This window comes from Tachypleus tridentatus, chromosome 1 (genome assembly GCF_004210375.1).
Source record: "Tachypleus tridentatus isolate NWPU-2018 chromosome 1, ASM421037v1, whole genome shotgun sequence".
Classification (NCBI taxonomy): domain Eukaryota; kingdom Metazoa; phylum Arthropoda; class Merostomata; order Xiphosura; family Limulidae; genus Tachypleus; species Tachypleus tridentatus.
In genome coordinates, this window is record NC_134825.1 from 62,522,606 (window position 1) to 62,544,975 (window position 22,370).

Here is a 22,370-nt window from a genome sequence, read left to right on the forward strand (position 1 = left end):
GGTGTTTTGAACAATTACATTTGCTACATACATATAACTGGGGTAATGTTGCCCAATATTACAGATATATTACAGTGAATGTAGACAACATTTATAAACCAATGATACTGTTATTGCTCGATTGTTCGTTTTACAACCGTAAGTATAATTAATAATTTTATACAGCATAAATCGAAGATATAAAAAAATGCCTAACTTGGATCGGCATGCCTTGTGGATGTTAGCACTAACCAATTATCGTACTTGGATTTGGTACGCTTCAGAGTGTAATGATACAAATCTACATCACTTCAATTGCATTTTGTCACAGCCTGTAGTTTTCGATGAAAAGGTAAAGCTATGAGCAGTTGTTATCACACTTGATTTTGTGTGGAAGATATTTATCACTAAAATGTGAATATATAATTAATCTGTTGTTTCTAAGGCTGATGGTTTCTAATAGTACTGAACTTATGATTTGGAATAGTTATATTTATCTTCATTGAGCATAATTTGGACTTTAATTTTTGAGATTAATTTTGGGGTTTAGTTTTTTTCAGTTGTTGTGATGGCTTAACTTACAGTAGGACAAACTGGGCTGATAAGATATTTAAATAAAGGTTTATCACAAGTCTAGTTGTGTAGTTTGATACCCACCCACCACAAACAGACTGTCCCTTATTGTTTTTTTTCTGAATTGACTTGTTTTATTGTTTCATTTTCGTGAGTAAACATGCTTGTTCTCAAGTTTCTTCACACTTTGATTCCTTCATCCATTTGATCAGGAGATTGGAGATATTCTCAATGGTATGAACCTCCAGTTGAAAGACTAACTATCTTGCGGGAAAATCATTTCACGGGAGAAATTACAGTGCCGCTGATCCACTGGAGGGCCATTGATATGGGGGTTTATGTAGTACCTTATGTTGTTTTTTGTTTTTTTGTAATACATGGCGTTTGACGTAATAAACGTTGGAAACTTATGAAATTAATATTACGCAACTAGTATATTAACAAATATGAGAGTTAATAAATGAGTATTACTTGAACAAACTGAATTGCTATAGAAAAAATGGCCATTGATTTTCTAAAATATTTAATGTCAAATTCAAGGTAGTCCTATATATTTTTATCCCTGATTTAGAAGTTTTCTTACTGCACAAAAAAACTCATTAAAATAATAATCTCCAAATAAAATGACACGTTGAGAGAACGAAATAATTTACTAGTTTGAGTCACGAGTCACGTGAGTTGTTGTTGTTTTGAATTAAGCACAAAGCTACACAATGGGCTATCTGTGCTCTGCCCACCACGGGTATCGAAACCCAGTTTTTAGCGTTGTAAGTCCGCAGACATACTGCTGAGCAACTTGGGGGGGGGGCAAGTCACGTGAGTCCAAGGACTCGTTGTTATGATGTTATAGCACACAGTTGATTGCTTAATCATGCAGAATAATGTTTAATTACAGATAGTCTAGTTAGTGTATGTATACTCAGATATAGGACGCTCACAAAGTGTATATAAAACTTGAAACATAAATTAACCTCACTGTGTTATATCAAGTCTTAGTAGAATGTATATACCTAATCTAATTCTGGTTTGGCTTTAAGCCACACTGCAACTGTATTTCTGTGAAAAAAAAAAAAAGAAATTAAGCCATTGAGTAATACAGATTCAGTTAAAGGTTTGATAATTATATAATTGAATCGTGCTCTCACACGTGTTTTGTTTTGATTACGAGAAGCCATTAAACGTATAATGACGATATTAATATTGTTTCTAAGAAAATGAAGCAACAGCCAATTGTCTTGTAGGCATAGCCGTCCAGACGTGTTTTTACACGTTTCATAAACACTATGGCTGTCAACGTTCTAATATAACAGTGTTTCTGTCTGCGTATGCGAGCGCGTGGGTTAACAAAGTGACACTTATTGTGCAAAATTCTAATGTAAACTTTATAAAGATAGTTACACTATTATCCCCATGTTTCTTTTAGTCTGTTAGCAATTTGCAAACGAAGAAATACGCATATTATCCCGTTAGTATTGTAACTACTGCAGAGAAAAATATAAAAACATAACTTCGATACGACCATCCTGAGAATATTTAAGAAGTATGAATATTTCGGCGACAGAAAAAAAAAAGAATTGTTTTTTATCAAGGATATACAAATATTTCAGTAATTTACATATACATAGATATACAAATAGAAAAACAGAAATTGACTTTTAAGAATAATAATACAAAGAAACATAGTTAAGTAATTCATCAAACTAAAACTATCTTCTGTAGTTGTGTTTTACCTAAGCCTGAAAGTAATCGTAACCTAGACATCGGCCTGTAATACCAATATTATTACAATAATTCATCAAACTAAAACTATCTTCTGTATTTGTATTTTACCTAAGCCTGAAAGTAATCGTAACCTAGACATCGGCCTGTAATACCAATATTTAAATTATCTCAAAAGTCTATATTGATTAAACTTTTGATTACACTTACTTTGCCTTCCACTTATTCTTTATCTGGTTTTTGTTGTGTTTTTTTGTTTTTTTGTATAGACATGACACTGCTGATCGTAATAAACTACTGTTGCTGATATCAGAAGCTAACTATAAAACAGTATTTCGTTAATAACACATTTTAGCATCTAAGTTGAAAAAAAAGGTTTGCTAAAGACTAACCCATCTCCGGGCCCGGTATGGTCTAGAGGGTAAGGCGTTCGACTCGTAATCCGAGGGTCGCGGGTTTGAGCCCGCGTCGCGCTAAACATGCTCGCCCTCCCAGCCGTGGGGGCGTTATAATGTACGGTCAATCCCACTATTCGTTGGTAAAAGAGTAGCCCAAGAGTTGGCGGTGGGTGGTGATGACTAGCTGCCTTCCCTCTAGTCTTACACTGCTAAATTAGGGACGGCTAGCACAGATAGCCCTCGAGTAGCTTTGTGCGAAATTCCAAAACAAAACCCATCTCCGGTACGTATTACCGTTATAGTTCATGTTCTCTGTGTGTGAATTTTGTGTATGTTCCCAACTTTGATATGAATGATATATTACTTCTTTTGATAAATTCATATTGCGGCTATGTGGTTATGTGAGGCAGGACCATTAAGATACATTTATTAAGGATTAATTTTAAATAACCCCAAGCGATAACTATACCTAATTATTGCAACGCACACCTTTTTGTTCCGCGAGGATGTAGATTGTTATTTCGATAAATGCTATTGGTCGGCTAATACAGAGTTCGTATATCCTCTCTAAGTTTAATGGCTTTCGATTTTTCTCATACAAGTATAATCAATTGAGTGAACATAAGAAGTAACGCACATTTCGAGCCTCGGTAGTGAGTGTGAGAATGTGAGTATGTATATCTCAGTTAACGTCAAGCAGTCTTGTTATTTTTAAAATCAACTCAGGCATTTTACTTAACATAACTTGAAACAATCCTGTCCAAAGGTAAACGTATTTTATGATTACAGTAGACATTAACGTCAGAAATGCAAACGTATTTTATTATTACAGTAAACATTAACGTCAGAAGTGCAAACGTATTTTATGATTAAGGTAGACATTAACGATATAAAAATAAACGTATTTTATGATTAGGGTAGACACTAGTGACACAACGGTAAATATATTTAACGATTAAGTTTTTAACTAACGATAAACGATTTTATTCCATGAAATGTAAATTTACTAGTATACAGAATACTAATTACAAATCTGGTAAAAATACAACTCTTAATATTCAGAATTTCTTCTAAAAATGTATGATATTATTATTAGTGTTTTTAGCCTTACTTAAATAGAACCACCTAACAGAATTGCCATAAAACTTACGTTACCATGAAACAGGCAGTACTAGACCATTTAGGCTTTCAAACATTCGATCATGTATTAGTCCTAAGCTAATTCTGGAAATAGTAATGTTTATACAGATATTTGTAGTATCGGGAATCTGTGTGAGGTATGTTTGGGAAGAACCACAAAAATACAGAGATTGAGTAGGCTATGTTAAAATGATTATGGCACCTCACCACGTTCGTTCATACTTCATTTGATGATCGTATATTTTAACAAAAGTCCTGCAGCGCAGTTTCCATTGCAAAAGGTTTCTTCGAAGGGCTGTCGTATTTAAAGAACATGTCTTTTCCCTTGCTTGCTTTTGATAAAACATCAGTGCTCGAGAATGACTGCTTCTTGGCGCTCGTTTCAATAGTGAAATTGCATAAAAATCCCAAGCACCTTGACTGGCATGTCTTCGAATGGAATAGCACTGAATACCCGTGCTATTTCCAGGTGTTTGAGGAATTCGATGGTTGAAAAACTTGTAGTGGAAGATAACTTGTGCTGCTTTCCTGGAAAGAGGTCTTTCTTGATTACGTCGCCTGCGGAACGGGAACAGCTATTGCCACAGACTCTTGTGTTCGTGTATTCTCACACGTTACAAGACGCCAAACTTTGTTTACTCTGTCTGAAGTACGACTTGTTGGAGCTTCTGAATAGCACTGATTTTCTAAGTTGGTTGACATTTATTTATTTTCGATGACACTGAGACACTGGATATTCCCTTCTTAGAGATTCAAAGTTCCTAATCTGAATAGGTCTATTTTTATCTGAATGTAAGAATATTTTGAGTTGGAAAGGACTGTTACATATCCTTACCAAAACTTATCATTTTTCGTTGGTATCTCAGTATCTACAAAAAGCCAAGTGACGTCACAGTATAGTTCTGATATTGCCATTACATCACAACTTTATGTGATTTTTTTTTTAAATGTAAGGTACTTATACTTGTAGCACGTCATTCCAGAATCAGGCGAAACCTTGCGTCTAAATCATTGATAAACATAAACTTAGAGAGAATTCTAAATTAAGAATCGTTTTTAGCTTTTAATGGTTTGATAGTAAGTTTAAGAAAACCATCTTAAGAATTATTTCTTGCAGTCGTTAAACAATGGCCTAAAAAGGACTTGTCACAGGAAATTGAAGGACTCTATGGTAATCTTTTTCATTTTGTATCTATCCCTCAGTAGGTCAGCGGGGCCCGGCATGGCCAGATGGTTAAGGCAGTCGACTCGTAACCCGAAGGTCGCGAGTTTGAATCCCTGTCACACCAAACATGATTGCCCTTTAAGCCGTGAGGGCGTTATAAGGTTACGGTTAATCCCACTATTCGTTGGTAAAAGAGTAGTCCAAGAGTTGGCTGTGGGTGGTGATGACTAGCTGCCTTCCCTCTAGTCTTACACTGTTAAATTAGGGACGGCTAGCGCAGATAGCCCTCGAGTAGGTTTGCGCGAAATTCAAAAACAAACAAAGGTCAACGGTAAGTTTATGGACTAACAACACTAAAATCTGAGGTTTAATACCCCACGATGGATAGAACGCAGATAGTATATTATGTAGTCCTGCACCAAAACAAGCAAATGTTCTGTACCAAATCCTTAAGCATGCTTAATAAAATATAATTAAATTATTTTAATCTAGAGTAGAGCAAAAAGAAACGTGAACAGAATATAATTAACTGATTTCAAGCTCTAGTAGAACAAAAAATAACATGAACAGAATATTCACTAACAAATAGGCTTTCAAGACAATATCTAAATAGGTTGATGTACGTATAAATGTAAATAATTATATAACAAATATACAACAAGTTATATAAGCAATTTAAGCACAAAATGTTTGGCTGTTTCAGAACAAAATGACGTTGGGCTATCTGCTGTGTCCCTCGCGGAGATTAGAAACACGGATCTTAGTGATGTGAATTCGTAAACTTACCATTGTTCTACAGGGGATAACACAAGATGTATTAATCGGATATTTTTATGCTCGAGAACACTATTAAAAGAAGGCTTTACGATCAGTATGAATCTTGCTCATTTCACAACACTATGAAATGAGAACCATCTGCTTTCAATTCAGCTGTTTCAAAATCCAGTAACATCGAATATATATCGCATTTTAATGAAATGTATAAGGTAAAAAATTATTCGACAGAGAAGTATTAATGAATAACATAAAACAACTGTGAAATTCGAATTGATGGTCAAGTTAAAAGTTCAAGTCACACCATTTCAATGGAGATTCATTGAAAAAATGATAAATGTTCCTTGGTACTTCAACAACTGATTATAAATAGAGATAGAGGATTGTTAATGAAGTTTTTATATAGCTAATTTATAATCTCAATTTTTCATACAAAAAGTGTGATTGTATTTTTTAATTTCGCGCAAAGCTACACGAGGGTTTCTTTGTTTTGTTTTGAATTTCGCGCAAGGTTACTCGAGGACTATCTGCGCTAGCCGTCCCTAATTTAGCAGTGTAGGACTAGAGAAAAGGCAGCTAGTCATCACCACCCACTGCCAACTCTTAGGCTACTCTTTTACCAACGAATAGTGGGATTAACTGTAACTTTATAACGCCCCATGGCTGAAAGGGCGAAAATGTTTAGTAGAACGGGGATTCGAATCTGCAACCCTCAGATTGCGAGTAGAGCTCTCTAACCACCATGCCAGGCCAAATGAAAGCGTAATAATCGACATTTTTAATAGCGTTTCATACTTTTTTTTCTAAAGTAGATTATGTGATAAAATAGCATGTAAAGTTTTACTGTATTAATATAAATGTGAATGGCCTTAATTTTCCAAAAATAGAGACAGGTATTTGTTCAACTCTTTGGTAATCTAAATGGGTTACTAACTTTTGTCACCAGACTACTTTCTAGAAGCTTGTAGTGATGTTATCTTTATTGAAGTTGTTTTCTTTAAGTTCTAACCTCATAACTGTTTATAGTTTAACACTCCTACGAAAAGACGTTTCTAGTCCTGATTTCTTCAAGCCCGTTCCCCTGGCTGTGGTTTCGCTAGATAGTAGATAGGGACAGTGGGAATCTCGTTAATCCATTCATTAATGGATTTAAATGGCAATTTCATTTAAATACAAAATTATTAGCCTAATATTAATAACCTTTCAAGTTGCTCTGGGGCCTATTAGGCCCCACTTTTCGTAGGAGTGTTAACTATTTATATATATATATACAGTGTTCTTTATGGAAACAGGTATTTTTCCAATTAAGCTAATTCCTCCAGGCGTGCATTGTAAACCGATTACAGAATAGAAACATTTATTTTTTTCCATGTTTATCCTAAACACCTAACATTTACAGGAATTTTGTCTGAAACTCGAGAATACCGAAACATTATTTTTGTTTGCATATATAATTAGATACTATATTTATTACATTTTAATTTGTAATGAATGATTTACCCTTCACCTCTGTATGTTAGTTTTGTGTTGGTTTTTCTTTACTTCAGAGATTTAATCTCATCACTGTAAATGTACCAAGCTAATTCCGTTTTTTCTTTAAAAGCTAGTTACTGTTTTATCAGTAGGGAAAATGTTCTAATGAATCATAAAGAACGATGTACTTGAAGTGTAAGGAAACGTTGCTCAACAATAGTGGACAAGGAGCTTCTCTGTTGATATTAAAGCTCCTCGAAAGAAGAAGAACTGCTTATCATGTGAGATTGATGTCAAGGATAGCTCCTTGCATATATTTACACACACACTGAAAATTATCTAATGATCTGTTCCATAAGGTAAAAAAAAAAAAAAAAAAATAGACCGAATAATGCATTTAAATTTTCTGTTGATTGTTTTGGAATACGAGTTTCGTTTGGCATCCTCCGGAAAATAAAAGGTAGCTAGACGCAAAGCAAGTTTGTTTGTTTTTAAAATTTTGGGCAAGTTACACGTGGGCTATTTGCGTTGGCCGTCCCTAATTTAGCAGTGTAAGACTACAGGGAAGACAGCTAGTCATTACTACTCACTGCCAGCTCTTTGGCTGCTCATTTACCAACGAATAGTGGAATTGAACGTCACATTACAACGCTGCCACGGCTAAAAGGAGCGAGCATGCTTGGTGTGACGGAGATTCGAACGCGCGACCTTCACATAACGAGTCGAGCGCTTTAATTACTTGGCCATGGTGAGCCATCTACAACAAACCTGAATAAAATGAGGCAAAAGTGTGTGGAATTCAATACACGCATAAAGTGGTTATCTAGTTCTCTTAGCCTACAAAGCTCCAGGTCATAATTGTTTCTCATTGCTCGGAAGCTGTTTCAAAAAAGACGACTTTTTTTCGAGGTACATGACATTTCGCTGAACCATGAACTAAATCAACAGATATAAATTTTAAACGGCAATGTTTCACTACGCGATTAGCCTATATCAAATATAAAATTAGGGCATTAAAAAGTCTTATATTTTCAGTATATTTGAAGTTACGAATTATCCAAATGTAACTGGTGATGGGTTAACTAACAAACGACCATATACATATATACATATACACGAACGTGTATTTTCACTGATTTTGATACTCTTTGGTAACGGTTAAGTTGCACTAAATCTTTTAATTTTTCTTTTTGACTCAAACTTTAAAAGCTCGTAATAATTTGTTCTTTCTATTAGTTAATTGATTAAAACTGCGCGTGGTTAATGGAAATGCTTGTCTTTGTCTAAGGGATTCTCTATTCGTTTACCAGTGAAATATATTTCATAAATATTTGTTAGCCGTATTTACCAAAGTGCAGCATTAGATTTATTTAACATTAGATATTGTTCAGGGTTATATATATACATGTTTGAATATAAGAGGTTAAATAATCTTACGTAAAGTAATTTCAGTTGCTTTAATTATATATGCGAAATTATTTCTCTCCAGATTTAACAGAATAAGAGTTTCGATTATCCGAGGTTAATAGAGTGCAGATAATCTATTGTATATCTTTGCATTAAGAAAGCAGCAATAACAACAACCATATTTAACGAATTAAGTATTTTAAATCTTGGTATAATAAAATAAATAATTTATCTTTTACCATATTAATCAGAATTTTAAAAATCCATGTGCTAGCTTTAGGCGCGAGGTTATCAGGCGGTGTCGACCCGGTTCACAGAAGCAGCACACTTATATGCGTGAGTTGTTTCACGCACGAGCGCAAGAAGCTGTCAGTTGCGACTTTTGCCTTTGACAAATCCACTGAGTTAGACTTCTGTCGAGTTGAGCATATTTGCGTACTGAACCTGCGAGTACTCAAGGGGTTCAAAGAGAATGTCAAGAGCTTCACAGCTCTGCTGAACATTCGGGTGAGTAGTTCTACTCTTGAATCTTTTTTTACTATCTCATCCTTCTTTCTCAAGTTCTAATACTGTTTCTTAATAACGAGCGTGTTTTTAAAACTAAAATATGTGGTGTTGAAGCAGTCTTGGTGCGCCCAAAGCAGGGTTTAGATTTTGAGCTTTTCCGTGCTTATTTATTAGAGCTAACTTACGAGATATTCAAATACAAATAATAAATCGAAAAATATCGCTACACAATATGGAAAAAGATTCGCTTTCGTGTTGTCATATTTTCAAATCTCGACAATCAGGTGATAAAAACTTAATTTTATGAAAACCGTCACAAGTTTTATGACAATAATTAAGCACGTCACAATTCGGTAAGATTCGACTCAACTTGCAGTTAAGGAAATTTTTCTTAAGGTCTGCACGTATTAGTAAAGATTTGCCTAAAATCAAAACTTTCAAAAGACTGAGTGGGTTCCTTGCGGCTTTAGTGAGCATTTAATAATGTTAACAAATTAAAGCTACTCTGAATTAAAATTAAAAAAAAATTCTCTAGAAAACCATCCAGTTTGGTCTCTTTTTATGCTATAAAAATAAAATGAATGTGTTTTCTGCTACTTGAATTAGTTTTTTGAGTAAGTTATTTTCGTGAAAGTCAAGAATAGGGTACCAAGTTAAATGATCACCCTTATCTTATTGTGAGGGTTAAAGTAAAACTAATAATGTTACTACTTAACAACAATAGCTGTAAGGTATAAAATCACTTATGAAAAATAATGATAATGATAATAAGAAACTGAGGGTGAAATAACTTTTTTTTTGTTAGGATTTACCTCAGATCCAATTTTTCTCCTTTCTACAACATACATTCGTTATTTAACGCCTTCTTTGGCCTGGCATGGCCAGGTGGGTTAAGGCATTCGACTCGTAATTTGAGGGTCGCGGCTTCGAATCTCCGTCGCACCAAACATGCTCGCTCTTTCAGTCGTGGCGGCGTTATAATGTGACAGTCAATCCCACTATTCGTTTGTAAGAGTAGCCCAAGAGTTGGCGGTGGGTGGTAATGACTAGCTGCCTTTCCTCTAGTCTTACACAGCTAAATTAGGGACGGCTGTAGCAGACAGCCCTCGAGTAGCTTTGTGCGAAGTTCAAAACAAACCAAACCAAACTTAACGCCTTCATACGTTGTAATTAAAAGCTATTTATCTTGTCCTAATTTAACATGTTGTGACAGTAACAGCTGTTACTGTTTGTTTTATTACGTTTTGAAATATTTCTTTCTTATACTAGTGTGAATATTGAAAACGTTGACAAGAATAGTTTAACGTCTTACTAGTTTGCTGTATAAAATGTGTAAGCGTTGCATAGTGTTATTTTATAAGTTCCATTGCAGTAAATTTTACAAAAAAGCTTTTATTTACCGCATCCATTTTTGTGATCTATCATAACCCTTTATTAATATTATTCCCTCTAACCATGTCTAAAGGAAAATCTCCGATATTTCTACTGTTGATTTATTTCTGGCCAAAACAAGACGTATTCTAAAATATAAGTTAAAACAAAACACTACTTGTAGGGCAAAAAGCTTTTTAATGAATGTGATTATAGTTCGAAACCTTTCTCACCTGTAGTTTATTCTTACATTAACTGTAAAGTTTGGTTTAAAACTGACTACCTATTTGACTAGAAAATTTATACATTCTCGATTTCAATTACAATTACATGAAAGTAGGATAGACAACAATGTATGGATGACGTCACTGTCAGTTGTTTTCTTGCGAATAAACGAGAATGTATTTCATAACTGCCTAATCACATGGGGCCAGTTTAATGACGCTTGCTGATTATGACCTGGTCATAACTGGTATATTCAGAGTAAGTCGACTTTTTCATAAGCGTTTATTTTTAAGCATAAACCTGCTGATGCTGTTTTACTACTTTAAATTAATATCCAGTAACATTCCGAATGCTCACTATATTATTTTACAATTAACGTTTTCGATATTGTAGTATTTATTATGAATTACTAGCCATCTTAAATTATGGAGCTATAGAACGATATTGAAGAATGTATCTAAATATTCGTGATGACGAATGTTAACCTGAAGATGGGATGACCTAAGAAGGTCGAAACGTTCTTCTGTGTTTTATTTGGGTAAAAGTGTTAATACTCATACGAGCCGTCCTAAGATATATATTTATAAAAGTCTTAGGAATTCAATAAGTGTATCAGATAATACAGTTTCTTTTTTTATATATAGAGAACTCTGGTACAAGCTACCTTTTACATACTTTCTGCATACAGAATTGACATGTTAATAAGTTCATTGTCCTCCCAAAGTTTTCAAAGATTTTATTATACAAAGGTAATAGTTCTACGGTTTATTTATCTAATATGGCCTGGCGGTTCGAAGACTCGACTCGCATTCTGCATTCTCCTTTTTTCGAACATACTCACCCATTAAGCCATGGTGGTGTTATAATGTAACTGTAAACCCACCACTTGTTGGTAAAGAGTAGCCCATGAGTAGGCGGTATTGACTAGCTGCCTTCCCTCTAGTCTATCACCTTTTAGCGACGGCTAACAAAGGTAACTCTCGAGTAGTTTTACCCAAAATTCAACAAACAAACTAAATTAAGGTTCTGAAAAGTATATTTAATATTTATTTAAGAATGAAATATTTTTAAATAAATATATTTGGCATTTTATCTTATTTGTTTTCATTTTAATAACCTGGCCTGTTGTTAACGGTAAGAAGAAAGTATTTTGAAGTAGCAACATTATTATAACATAATGTGTAAGGGCAGTAAGAAACCTATTGGTTCATCTAGACTGTTCACTCCTCTCAACTAAATTCAAACCCTTAAGAAAACACACACTTCAAAGTCAGTCCTTATCATTCATCTAGTTATTAAGCTTCCATATAAACTCACAACGTCCGAAAGCAACCCCTTACAAAGGTCAACTACCCTTTAGAAAAATGAAACTTTCTTTACTGAAGATGAGTCTTCTCCTGCCTAAGTTTATATTTGTGTCTCCTAGTCCTATCATTTTATCAAGTATGAAGAAAAGATGATACAACAACATTTTCACTTCCCTTTACAATCTTAAACATCCTATCACATCCTTCCTAACTCTTTTTTTTTTTTAAAGAGAAAACAATTTCAGAGATCACAACCTCTCTTCGTATGACAACCCTTAATCCCAGGCAATATTCTAATATCCCTTTTCTGAACCTTTTCCAACAATTCAGTATCATTCCTAAAGTAAATAACCCAAAACTGAATACAATATTCCAAATATGGCCTAATCAGACTGGTATTCAATATTTCTGTAGATACAACATATTTGCCCTACTAGTAGCAACAATAAATTGCAATGGACGTTCACGTACAACTGTCAGAATGGAGTTTCGAGTAGATCATCTTTTGAGCCAAAAGAGTATAAATATTTTTTTTAGGCATAGTACATTGAACACTTCTTATAGACTGTGAACGATTATGATGGGGTGTTAGTGTGGGTAGATTCTTATCATTAGGTGTGGGACTTATTTCTGAAGTGCTTTACATATTGTTACTTATGAGTCTCCTGTGGTTAGATTAGTCCTCCAAACAACAGTGTTGCAAGTATTTGTGTTAAAAATTTTCTTGCTGAAACAACGTTGAAGATTAACTCCCTTATGAAACATACATGCAATAAACCTAGGCATTTTAACAATTCTCACTGTCAGAGAAGCATATTGGTGAATATTAACATAGGGGAATGTAAGGTTAGACGTCTCTTCCAGTAAAACGACACCCCTGTAGATTATCCATTTTAATGTGATGTCCTTAAACCATTGTAAATATTTCAGACAATCTCACTTTGTTTATTACAAACATCAAAAAATATTGACAGCCAAGTATGCTATTAAAGTAATACAATTCAAATTCCATGATTTTTAATAACGTGCAATTGTTTCAAGATGAGTGGCTGAGAATAAGACGATCTCTTACTAGGTCTCAATCGAATTTTGTTTTAACTAGAAATAACATTTATTATAAAACAGGGTTCATGTTAAAACCTTTTAAAAACCACATTACAGTTACATTACCCGTCTTACTTCATTTTCGCGTGCCTTTTATGAGCGCCTTATAGATAATAAAAAATATTTTATAGAGACATTTAACTATGTTTTTTAAATTAAAAATTATTATAGAAAAATTCTCAAATGATTCTCGCACAAAAAAAAGGAAGGAACTATGAGTGAATACTTAGTATAATACAGAAAATTGTTTTCAGAAAAAAAATCAGGAATGGATACTTCAGGGAAGCAATTGTTACTGATATGGAGCGAGCTCTTATTATATAGTTCTACCTCGTGACAATATAATTGGAGTCATTCAAGGGCATTTACAAGGTTATATTATTCAGCATTTGCTTAGTATGATCATGCATCCACAATATTAATAGAAAGGTGTAAACAATAACAACTGAAACGTTTTAAACCAAAAATTATCAAAATTGCTCCTCTGTAACTGGTGATGTCGCATATGAGGTTTACATCCTAACACTATTAAAAGGGTATCTATCCTAATGAAAAATATCAAACCTAATGAAGGAAAGCATTTGTATTCTGACAACCAGAAAAACGAATTGAAATAATGTGTCTAAATTTCTAACATAGAGAAGCGTAGTGAAGGAAAATATCTGTACGTGATATAAAGAAGAGGACTGCAATCTGGTATTCGATATCTGCAGTAAAAATTACTGACAAGTAGATATTTTACATGTTACAGATAAGTATTACAAATAAACATCCAGTAATATTCAGTGAACTAACGTTTTAACTCTTTTCCAAGGCTAGGAGCACAACTGCATACACACGTCTGGTGGTAAGAAACGAACACAAGACCAGCTTGGCTTCAGATGTCCTCGCACCAATGGCCAGGAGCTGTGCTGATTATACAGGTTCTGTTATGTACCTTTGTATCAGCAGGTAAGTTGATTTATGGTTATTGATAAAAGCAAAGAAAAATATTGTTGTAACTTGTAGAAATGTGAAGTACATGTTTTAATTGTTTATAATATGCAAAAATATTTCCTTTCTACTGTTTTCTCAGAAACTGTGTAATATCAAGTCACGCTGAATAACAGGAATAGCAGAAAACGTGTCCATTATGACGTCAAAGTCAGTTTTTTAGAATGATACCAATTTACAAAAGTTTGAAGCCAATCTGAAAATGCACTTTTTATTAGATCGATATATAATCATTGAAACTATTGTTCATCTTTGCAATAGATTATGTGGTATTAATTAGTTTTTGGTCACAGCTGTTGGCAGTAATCGAGAATGAACAACAACGAATGGGTAGAGATTAATCAGTGAAGAATTAGGTGGCTGAATAAGTAAACAGAGAGAAAAATAACTAGTTTTAAAGAATACATTGAAAATCACAATGTTTAGTTACAATATTCTAGGTTCCGTGTTTAAGCTGATGGCAATGATTACGCACCACGTCCTGATACCACAACTTCTGTTATAGCATTCTTTTACCAATAATTGTAAGATTAATGACACAAAGTTCATTGGAAGTGAGTCGAAAGGTTTTGTATGCAAGTGCTTGGATCGGATTGCTGTGATTTCAGTTTCTTCAGTCACCTTTCTCATTAAGAAAAAGTCCTTGATTTTGAGGTTCGGTTTGAAGCCTGTGAACTTTTGATTTGAGCTTCCTTTAACTTTATTGTTTATAATATAGCTAACGATACAATGTGATGCACCTTTTTTAATTACAATAACTTTTTTCTTGGGGGAGGGGGGTCGATAAGTTCTCCTTCGTAAATAGTCTTCACCTTGAGGATCAGGGCGTTACTGGGATTTACTCGAGGTGTTTTAGGATTGCGATGCTAGTTTAAATGCTCTGTCGTATCTACGAGTTGTTTTTTGTTTATATTTATGTTTCCACAGAGAGCAGTAAAAGTTTTATTGGAAACACTGTTCTTTTGTTTTACATCTTTTAATAATCTTGCTGGGTGAATATCTTACGAAAGCGCTATGATATAGTTATACGGTCACAAGTATCTCTGTAGTTGCATTTCTCTGTCAAATGCCGGTGTTTAAGCACGTTGCATGTGACGCCGCTGTGTTCATCTGGGATTACACTCCATTGCATGTGCAGACAGTTCTGTATGAAGTGAGATTAGCCCTCCATTTATAAGGATATATCTAAAGCGAATTCATACGCTGGAACAAATCTACACAGATAAATATTGACATATAAATAAAACGGCACTTAAATGTATTTAGAACAATAAAGCGAATGATGCGTGGATACTATGAACTAAACACAGATAACTATAACCACAAATACAATATAAACAGATAAATACTTAAGCGATTGAACATACGTAGTGTAGAAAAATAACTCGTATAGGAAGACAGTAGGCATGTTACTATAAAGATAATGATCCATTGTGTGTATAAGTGTTAGCATCAATCACCTAGTTGTAATTACCGTACTTTTTTATATGTTGTCTGACGGTGTACATGGACTAACTGTTTTGTTTTAGGAGTGTTGCCTGAAGTAAGGAACATTTCAACTTATTTATATACTTTTTGTTTTTAATTTAGAGCCACAAGTACTTCATTAGTTAAATAAGCCAGTTGTTATTTACCACAAACAGTTATTGTTGTTGTTATTTTGAATTAAGCACAAAGCTTAATACCCACCACGGGTATCGAAACCCCGTTTTTAATGTTGTAAGTCCGCAGACATGCCGCTGAGCCACTGGGGGGCACCACAAACAGAGTATACAATTAGCGCCTAGTGAGATCATTAGGAATTTAATAACAGAAAAAACAACCAGAAGGAAACATTATGTAAATATTCTTTATACAGTGTTTTCGTCTTAAAGGGTACCCTCAACTAAAATATATGGTTACAATAAATAGCCACAAAAAAACAGAGAAGCATGCACACACCGATAAACTGATACAGTATTTTTTATCGTCATTACAAACTTTACTACTAAGACACCTTTGTAAAAAGAAACCTTTTTTCTTAGGTTAAAAATATAACTACTTTTTAATTACAATATCACAATAGTACACAAATAACAAACACAATCTTTTTTATGTATATTTTATTTTTACTTGTAACCAGTCTATTCCATAAGCAAAGGAGGATTCAAATGCAAATGAAAGGGGACTGGGTAATATAGATAAACTGAGGAAGATAGGCAAATAGTACTAAAAACGAGTAGATGGTTAGAGAGATGGGTGTGTAAATAAATACTGCTTTACAGCTACTAAGAATGATAAATGTACCTTAAATACTTTTTAACTTTCAACAAGATTATAACTGATGGAATGCCAACACGCTAAGGACGACGACATTGATTTCATGTGAAAGTTTGTAGAAACAAGACAATCTGTTCATTTAACGATACCGGAAGTACACTTAACAGCAGGAAAAAGCTGGATTATTATAAGACTTAAAATACCCGCCAACAGATATACGCTTCTATACACTGTAAACAAACAACTCGCAAGTCTATTTTGCAAAGGAGCTATACGCCATCTGTAGTGTCGTGATGCATCTTTCATATCCGTACCCTCATATAATGGAAGGCCGAAATAGGCATGACTAATTAAACGATGAGTCTTGGGAGACATAAAGTATTAGTTTATATATATTTATATATTAAAAACCTAACGTGTATTCTAGTTCTGAGAGACTGTTGATAATAGTTTTGAACGGATCTCTAACAGTATATTTAGAAGGTTGAAGAAAACTTTTAATCCTCAACCATGGAGAGCAAGGTAGAAATTCAAATATCAAACACAATTCTTAAAAATAAGACTTGATGCTGGATGTAGGTGTGTAAGATGAGAGTTGGATCACATTGATAGGTTATTACTATTTAACCATGTAATTATTAACATTGTAATATGCACTAATCCTGGAAGAAATATTTTCCTATAAATGGTTAGTTTACAACGTTATTAAAGCTTCGTGTTAATTCTAATGGCGCTTGATTACCACCTTAAACCTAAAGAACACTTATCTTTTCTTAAACGAAGTCTATTACAAAGTATCAGAAAATTACAGACATTACTCGTGAACTCTGAATACATGCGGAGTTTGCACCTGTAAAACAAACAAATAAGGTGACAACATAAATACCTTTATACTCTGTAAAATGCAACGTAAATATCCTTAAAATCATAATTAGCTAATATTTTCATACTAAGTTATTTCTCTTTTCTTCTGTTCAGTCACTTTCAGGCTTGAGTAAGTACGACAGATGAACGAACGTTGCATCACGGCAAGGACATATGGCGGTGATGTCTTATTCTTACCATAAACTAAAAGCTCTAAAGACTAATAATGTCAGAGACCTTTCTTTGCATGCCGATGGGGGCTTTATGTGTAATAAAAGTATCTTAACGCTCGACGATACCGAAAATAAACATTAACCGTTTTCAGGTCGACGTCCTATCGGTATCATACAATGTTTTCAAAGCCTAAAAACCAAACGCAAGATGTATTCTGACGTAAAAAAATAACATCACCTGTCTGTGTTGCCACAGTAGGACGCAAATAACCAGCTTTTGGTGAAGTACTGAAATGAAATACATAGTAAACTATTATCCAAAACTTTTGTGTGTATGTGTGTGTCTTGGAGAAGCTTTTTCAGTATGCATTTAATTTAACAATACACTACTTTATTGGCTGTGAGAAATCTTCAAGTAAATATGCTACTCTACATATTGTTAGAAACCTTCAGGCAATTGAACTACCCCGTAGATCGTGAGAACCTTTTTAAACAAGTAAACTACTCTGTAGGTTGTGAGATATGAGAGAAGTATATTACCCTGTAGATTATGAGAACTTCTTTAAAGAAATAAACTACTCTGTAGGTTGTGAGATATGAGAGAAGTATATTACCCTGTAGATTATGAGAACTTCTTTAAAGAAATAAACTACTCTGTAGCTTATTACAAATCTTTAAGCAAGTAAATCACTCTGTAGGTTGTGAGAAAATTTTAAGAGTAAGCTTCAATTTAGGTTATTATAAATGTCCAAGCAAGTAAATCACTATTTATTATGATAAATATTTTAACAAGTAAATTACTACGCAGGTTGTTCAAGCAAGTAAACTAGTCTATAGGTTGTGAGAAATTTTTAAGCAAGTAAACTACGTTGTAGGTCGTGAGATATTTTTAAACAAGTAAACTACCCTGTAGGTCGTGAGATATTTTTAAACAAGTAAATTACACTGCATGTTATTACAAATCTTTAAGCAGGTAAACTACTTTATTTGTTATGAGAAATCTTTTAAGCAAGTAAACCACTTTATTTGTTCTAAAAATTCTTTAAGCAAGTAAACTACCCCGCATGTTGCGAGAGAAATTTGAGAAAGTAGAATACTGTAAATTTTTAAGCTCCTCAAGCACGTAAACCATTCTATAGATTGGTAAAAATTATTAAGGTTGTGGGAGATATTAAAGACTTGGATTTTTCCCTTGCTGTTCTATTTAGTTGGATATATCCATTAAAGTTACGCCCCATGCTACTCGTCACGAGGAGTTATTGTTGAGAGGAATTTGAAGAACATCCCCGAGTCGGATCCTGCCTTGTGTCGACAGACCTCCCTCAAATTAAGAAAATAAAGAAAAAAGACGTGGTCGAAAACAGAAGGGCTTTCTACCTAATTCTCCTTCGCAAATAGAAATGGCCACCTTGTAAACATCGACAGTTCTAATGTATCGTTCTAATCTGGATTACATCAAAGCTCTGATTGCTTCCAACCATCCAGTATGTCTTTCCTTGCCTGAAACATTTCTGAAACCTGCCGATCCAGTCACCTTTCGGCAGTTTTTATTGTACAGAAATGATAGGCTGTGTGATGGACAAGTGCATGGAGGGGTGGCACTGTTGGTTGATCAGCATGTGTCCACCCTGTCTTTGCCACTTGACATACCCTTGGAGGCCATAGCCGTTCGTGTTTTCTTTAGTCGTACCGTCGCTGTATGTTCTCTCTTCCTGTCTCCTGAAGAGACCTATGATCAATCAGACCTTGATGCTCTCGTTGAACAGTTACCATCTCCCTTTAATCCCTGGAGATTTTAATGGACATAATCCCTATGGGGAGGTGCTGATATTTATAGGAGGGGTCGCTCCAAAGAGATTATGCTCTCAGAACACAACCTTTCTCTTTTCAACACTGGTTCTTGTACTTATTTTATGCACCTAGTCAGTCTTTTACTGCTATTAATCTCTCAGTTTTGCTCACCTTCACTATTCTCCCACATTTCTTTGAAGGTTGACAATAATCCATGAGGCAATGATCATTTTCATATAATTTTGAAAGAGACTAGCTGTGGTCAATGCCACCCGATCAAGCGTGCCCCTATGGAAGCTGGATCAAGTCCACTAGTCCTTTCACTGCTGTTGCAGAACTTGATCCTACCATTGTCTGTAAGTCATCAAAGACGACTGCGTGGCAGCAGTTAGTAACTGTATTATGCAGGCAGCTGCTAAATTTATTTCTAAAACCTCGACATGTTTTCCACGATATCCTCATCCGTGGTGGAATCCTGCGTGCTACATGGCATGGAAGGCTCAAAAACAGGACTGAGATACTTTTCGTAGGTATCCCTCACTCTCGAACCGCATCACTTTCCATCAGGCCCATGCACATATACGATGGGTAAGACGTCAAAGCCAGAAGAATCTTGGATTAAGTTCACAACAAGCATATCTTCTACCACCAGTTCCAAATTCATGTGGGACAAGACTCGAAAAATCAGTGGCAATGTAATTCTGTCCTCATTTCAGTTTTGCTCTCTAATGGCTAGGAAGTAGCTGATACCCGGTGCATCGCCGATACTCTATGTGAAAGCTTTTCCTAGGTATCTAGCACTTCTGCCTCTTCTTCCACCTTCTTAGCCATCATGACTCGGGCAGAATAATCACCTCTTTCCTTTTGAGCTGGTTGTCTCTTTGACAGTAATCGCTCCTTTACATTGGTGAAACTCAAACTGGACTTTTATCGGTCTGGCAGTACATTGGTCAGACCTGATGATGTACCCTACGAGATGCTGCGCCATCTGTCTCCTGCTTCTCTTGCTATTCTTCTGATTGTTTTTAACTAGATCTAGCAGGAGAATGTTTTTCCTGGTACCTGGCGTCAGACTATTTTCCTACCTTTCTCTAAGCTTGGAAAGGATCCCAAGATTCCTTCAAACTACCGTCCAATTGCTTTGACGAGCTGTCTTTATAAGACCTTAGAGAGGATGGTTAATGCTCGTCTTATTTGGTTCCTCAAATCAAACAACCTCCTCTCGCCCACCAAGTGTAGGTTCCTACAAAAACGTTCCACCGTGGACCATCTTATTTGACTTCAAACGTCGATCAGAGAAGTCTTTTTCAAATGTCAACATCTTGTGTTAATATTCTTTGATCTAGAGAAGGCTTATGATACTACATGGAGGTATGGCATTTTGCGAGACCTCCACTTGTATGGGTTGCGGGGCCATTTGCCCATTTTTTATTAAAAAAACGTAATGGGCATGCAATTCCAGGTACATGTGGGTTCGACACTTTTCCTCTTTTCTACAAGAACTTGGAGTCCCTTAAGGCTGTGTTTTGAGTGCCGCACTTTTCAGTATAAAGATTAATGCCATCACTCTTATGGTTGCAAACGGGCTCAATGTCGACGACTTTCACATCTCGTGTCAGTTGTCGAACATGAGGTATATTGAGCGGTGGCTATAAACTGCCCTAAATCGTTTACTGAAGTGGACCACAGCAAACAGTTTTAAATTCTGTCTCTAAAACCGTGTGTGTGCACTTTTGCCGCCAACGGATATTCATCCCGATCTTGAACTTCGTATCGGTGAATTTGTGCTACCTGTGGTCCCTGAGGCAAATTTCTTGGGGTTTATCTTTGACTAAGCCAACCTTTATACCACATATGAAGCAGCTATGAGTCAAATGTACAAGGGTACTGAACATCCTCTGCGTCTTCTCTTCCACCACTTGGGGAGGAGTTAGATGTTTTATGTTATAGATATATCGTGCTCTTATTTGACTGAAACTGGACTATGGGTCTCTTGTCTATGGCTCTGCCAGTACCTCGGCCTTAAAGATGCTGGACCTCATTTATCATCAGGGTCTTTGGCTTTGCACGGGAGCTTTCTGCACTTCCCCAGTTTAGTTCAAAGTCTCATGAATTTTCTCTTTACCTCTGCTGTTTGCAACTGTCTTTACTATAAGTTTTAAAAACTTTGTTCCTTACCAAAGAATCCCAGCTGAGGTTGTGTTTTCGTTCCTCGGTGGGCCATGCTTTTTCAGAACAGATGATCTGCCATTGATCCTTTTGGTCTTCGTATCCAGGCGCAGTTTGATGAGTTGGGTCTGTATCCACTGGTCAACCCATCCCACCATGGCTTTTTACAGTCACGAAATATGACATATCTTTAAGTCATCTGAGAAAAGTAGACACTCCTGATTAGAAATACTGTCTGCTATTTGCTGAACATCTTTCGAGCCATCCTTCCATTCCTATTTATACAGATGGTTCGAAATCAGGTGACTGTGTGGGCTCTGCCATGGTTTGTTGTGGTTCTATGGTTACGCGCAGAATCCCCTCTATAGATTCTGTGTTCACTGCTGAACTGTACGTAATTTCTCTTGCCCTGGATCACATAGAAGCTGAGTAGTACTCAAATTACACTATTTATTCTGACTCGCTTAGTCCTCTACTGGCCTTGGAATCGTTTCACGTTAGTTCACAACCTGTTCTGGCCGATATTCAAAACCGACTGGCCCATTTCTCTTTAACATCTACTTCTATCCAGTTTTTCTGGATACCAGGCCACGTTGGTATTCGCGGAAACGAGCTCGCCGACACCGCAGCTAAATCTGTCTGCTTTGGTCTATCACTGATGTGCCTATTCAATACATGGACTTATGGTCCTGTATTCCAGGATCGGCTCCGTGCCAGTTGGCAGTTGACTTGAAGTGAGCAACGTGAAAACAAGCTTTTCGAAATAAAACCCTCTATTGGACTTTGTCTTCCGTACGGATCTGAAAGTTGTCCTAACTGGACTACACATTGGTCACAGTTTTTAAACTCGTCGTTTTCTTTTATCTGGAACTGATGCACCAGTGTGTAGTTTGTGTAACACTCTGGTCACAATAAACCACATTTTACTGTTTTGCCGTTGTTACGACTCTTAACGACGGTGCCATTTTAAACATGTTTT

At 35.4% G+C, this 22,370-nt stretch overlaps 1 protein-coding gene across 5 annotated transcripts in view; it reads left to right on the forward strand.

The window, feature by feature from the left end:
* The first annotated feature begins 3,193 nt into the window (after nt 1-3,193).
* Nucleotides 3,194-22,370, forward strand: part of LOC143250107 (uncharacterized) — a 51,829-nt gene continuing 32,652 nt past the window's right edge. Inside the window, exons 1-2 of one of the 5 annotated variants that reach the window (XM_076500680.1) lie at nt 3,194-3,336; nt 13,957-14,093. In XM_076500680.1, the coding sequence (XP_076356795.1) occupies nt 14,024-14,093 (70 nt within the window). In that variant the 5' untranslated portion in view covers nt 3,194-3,336; nt 13,957-14,023. Of the gene's footprint in view, nt 3,436-4,853; nt 4,981-8,928; nt 9,136-13,956; nt 14,094-22,370 lie in introns of those variants that run through there. The other 4 variants (XM_076500682.1, XM_076500683.1, XM_076500681.1 and 1 more) reach the window with 4 other exon arrangements.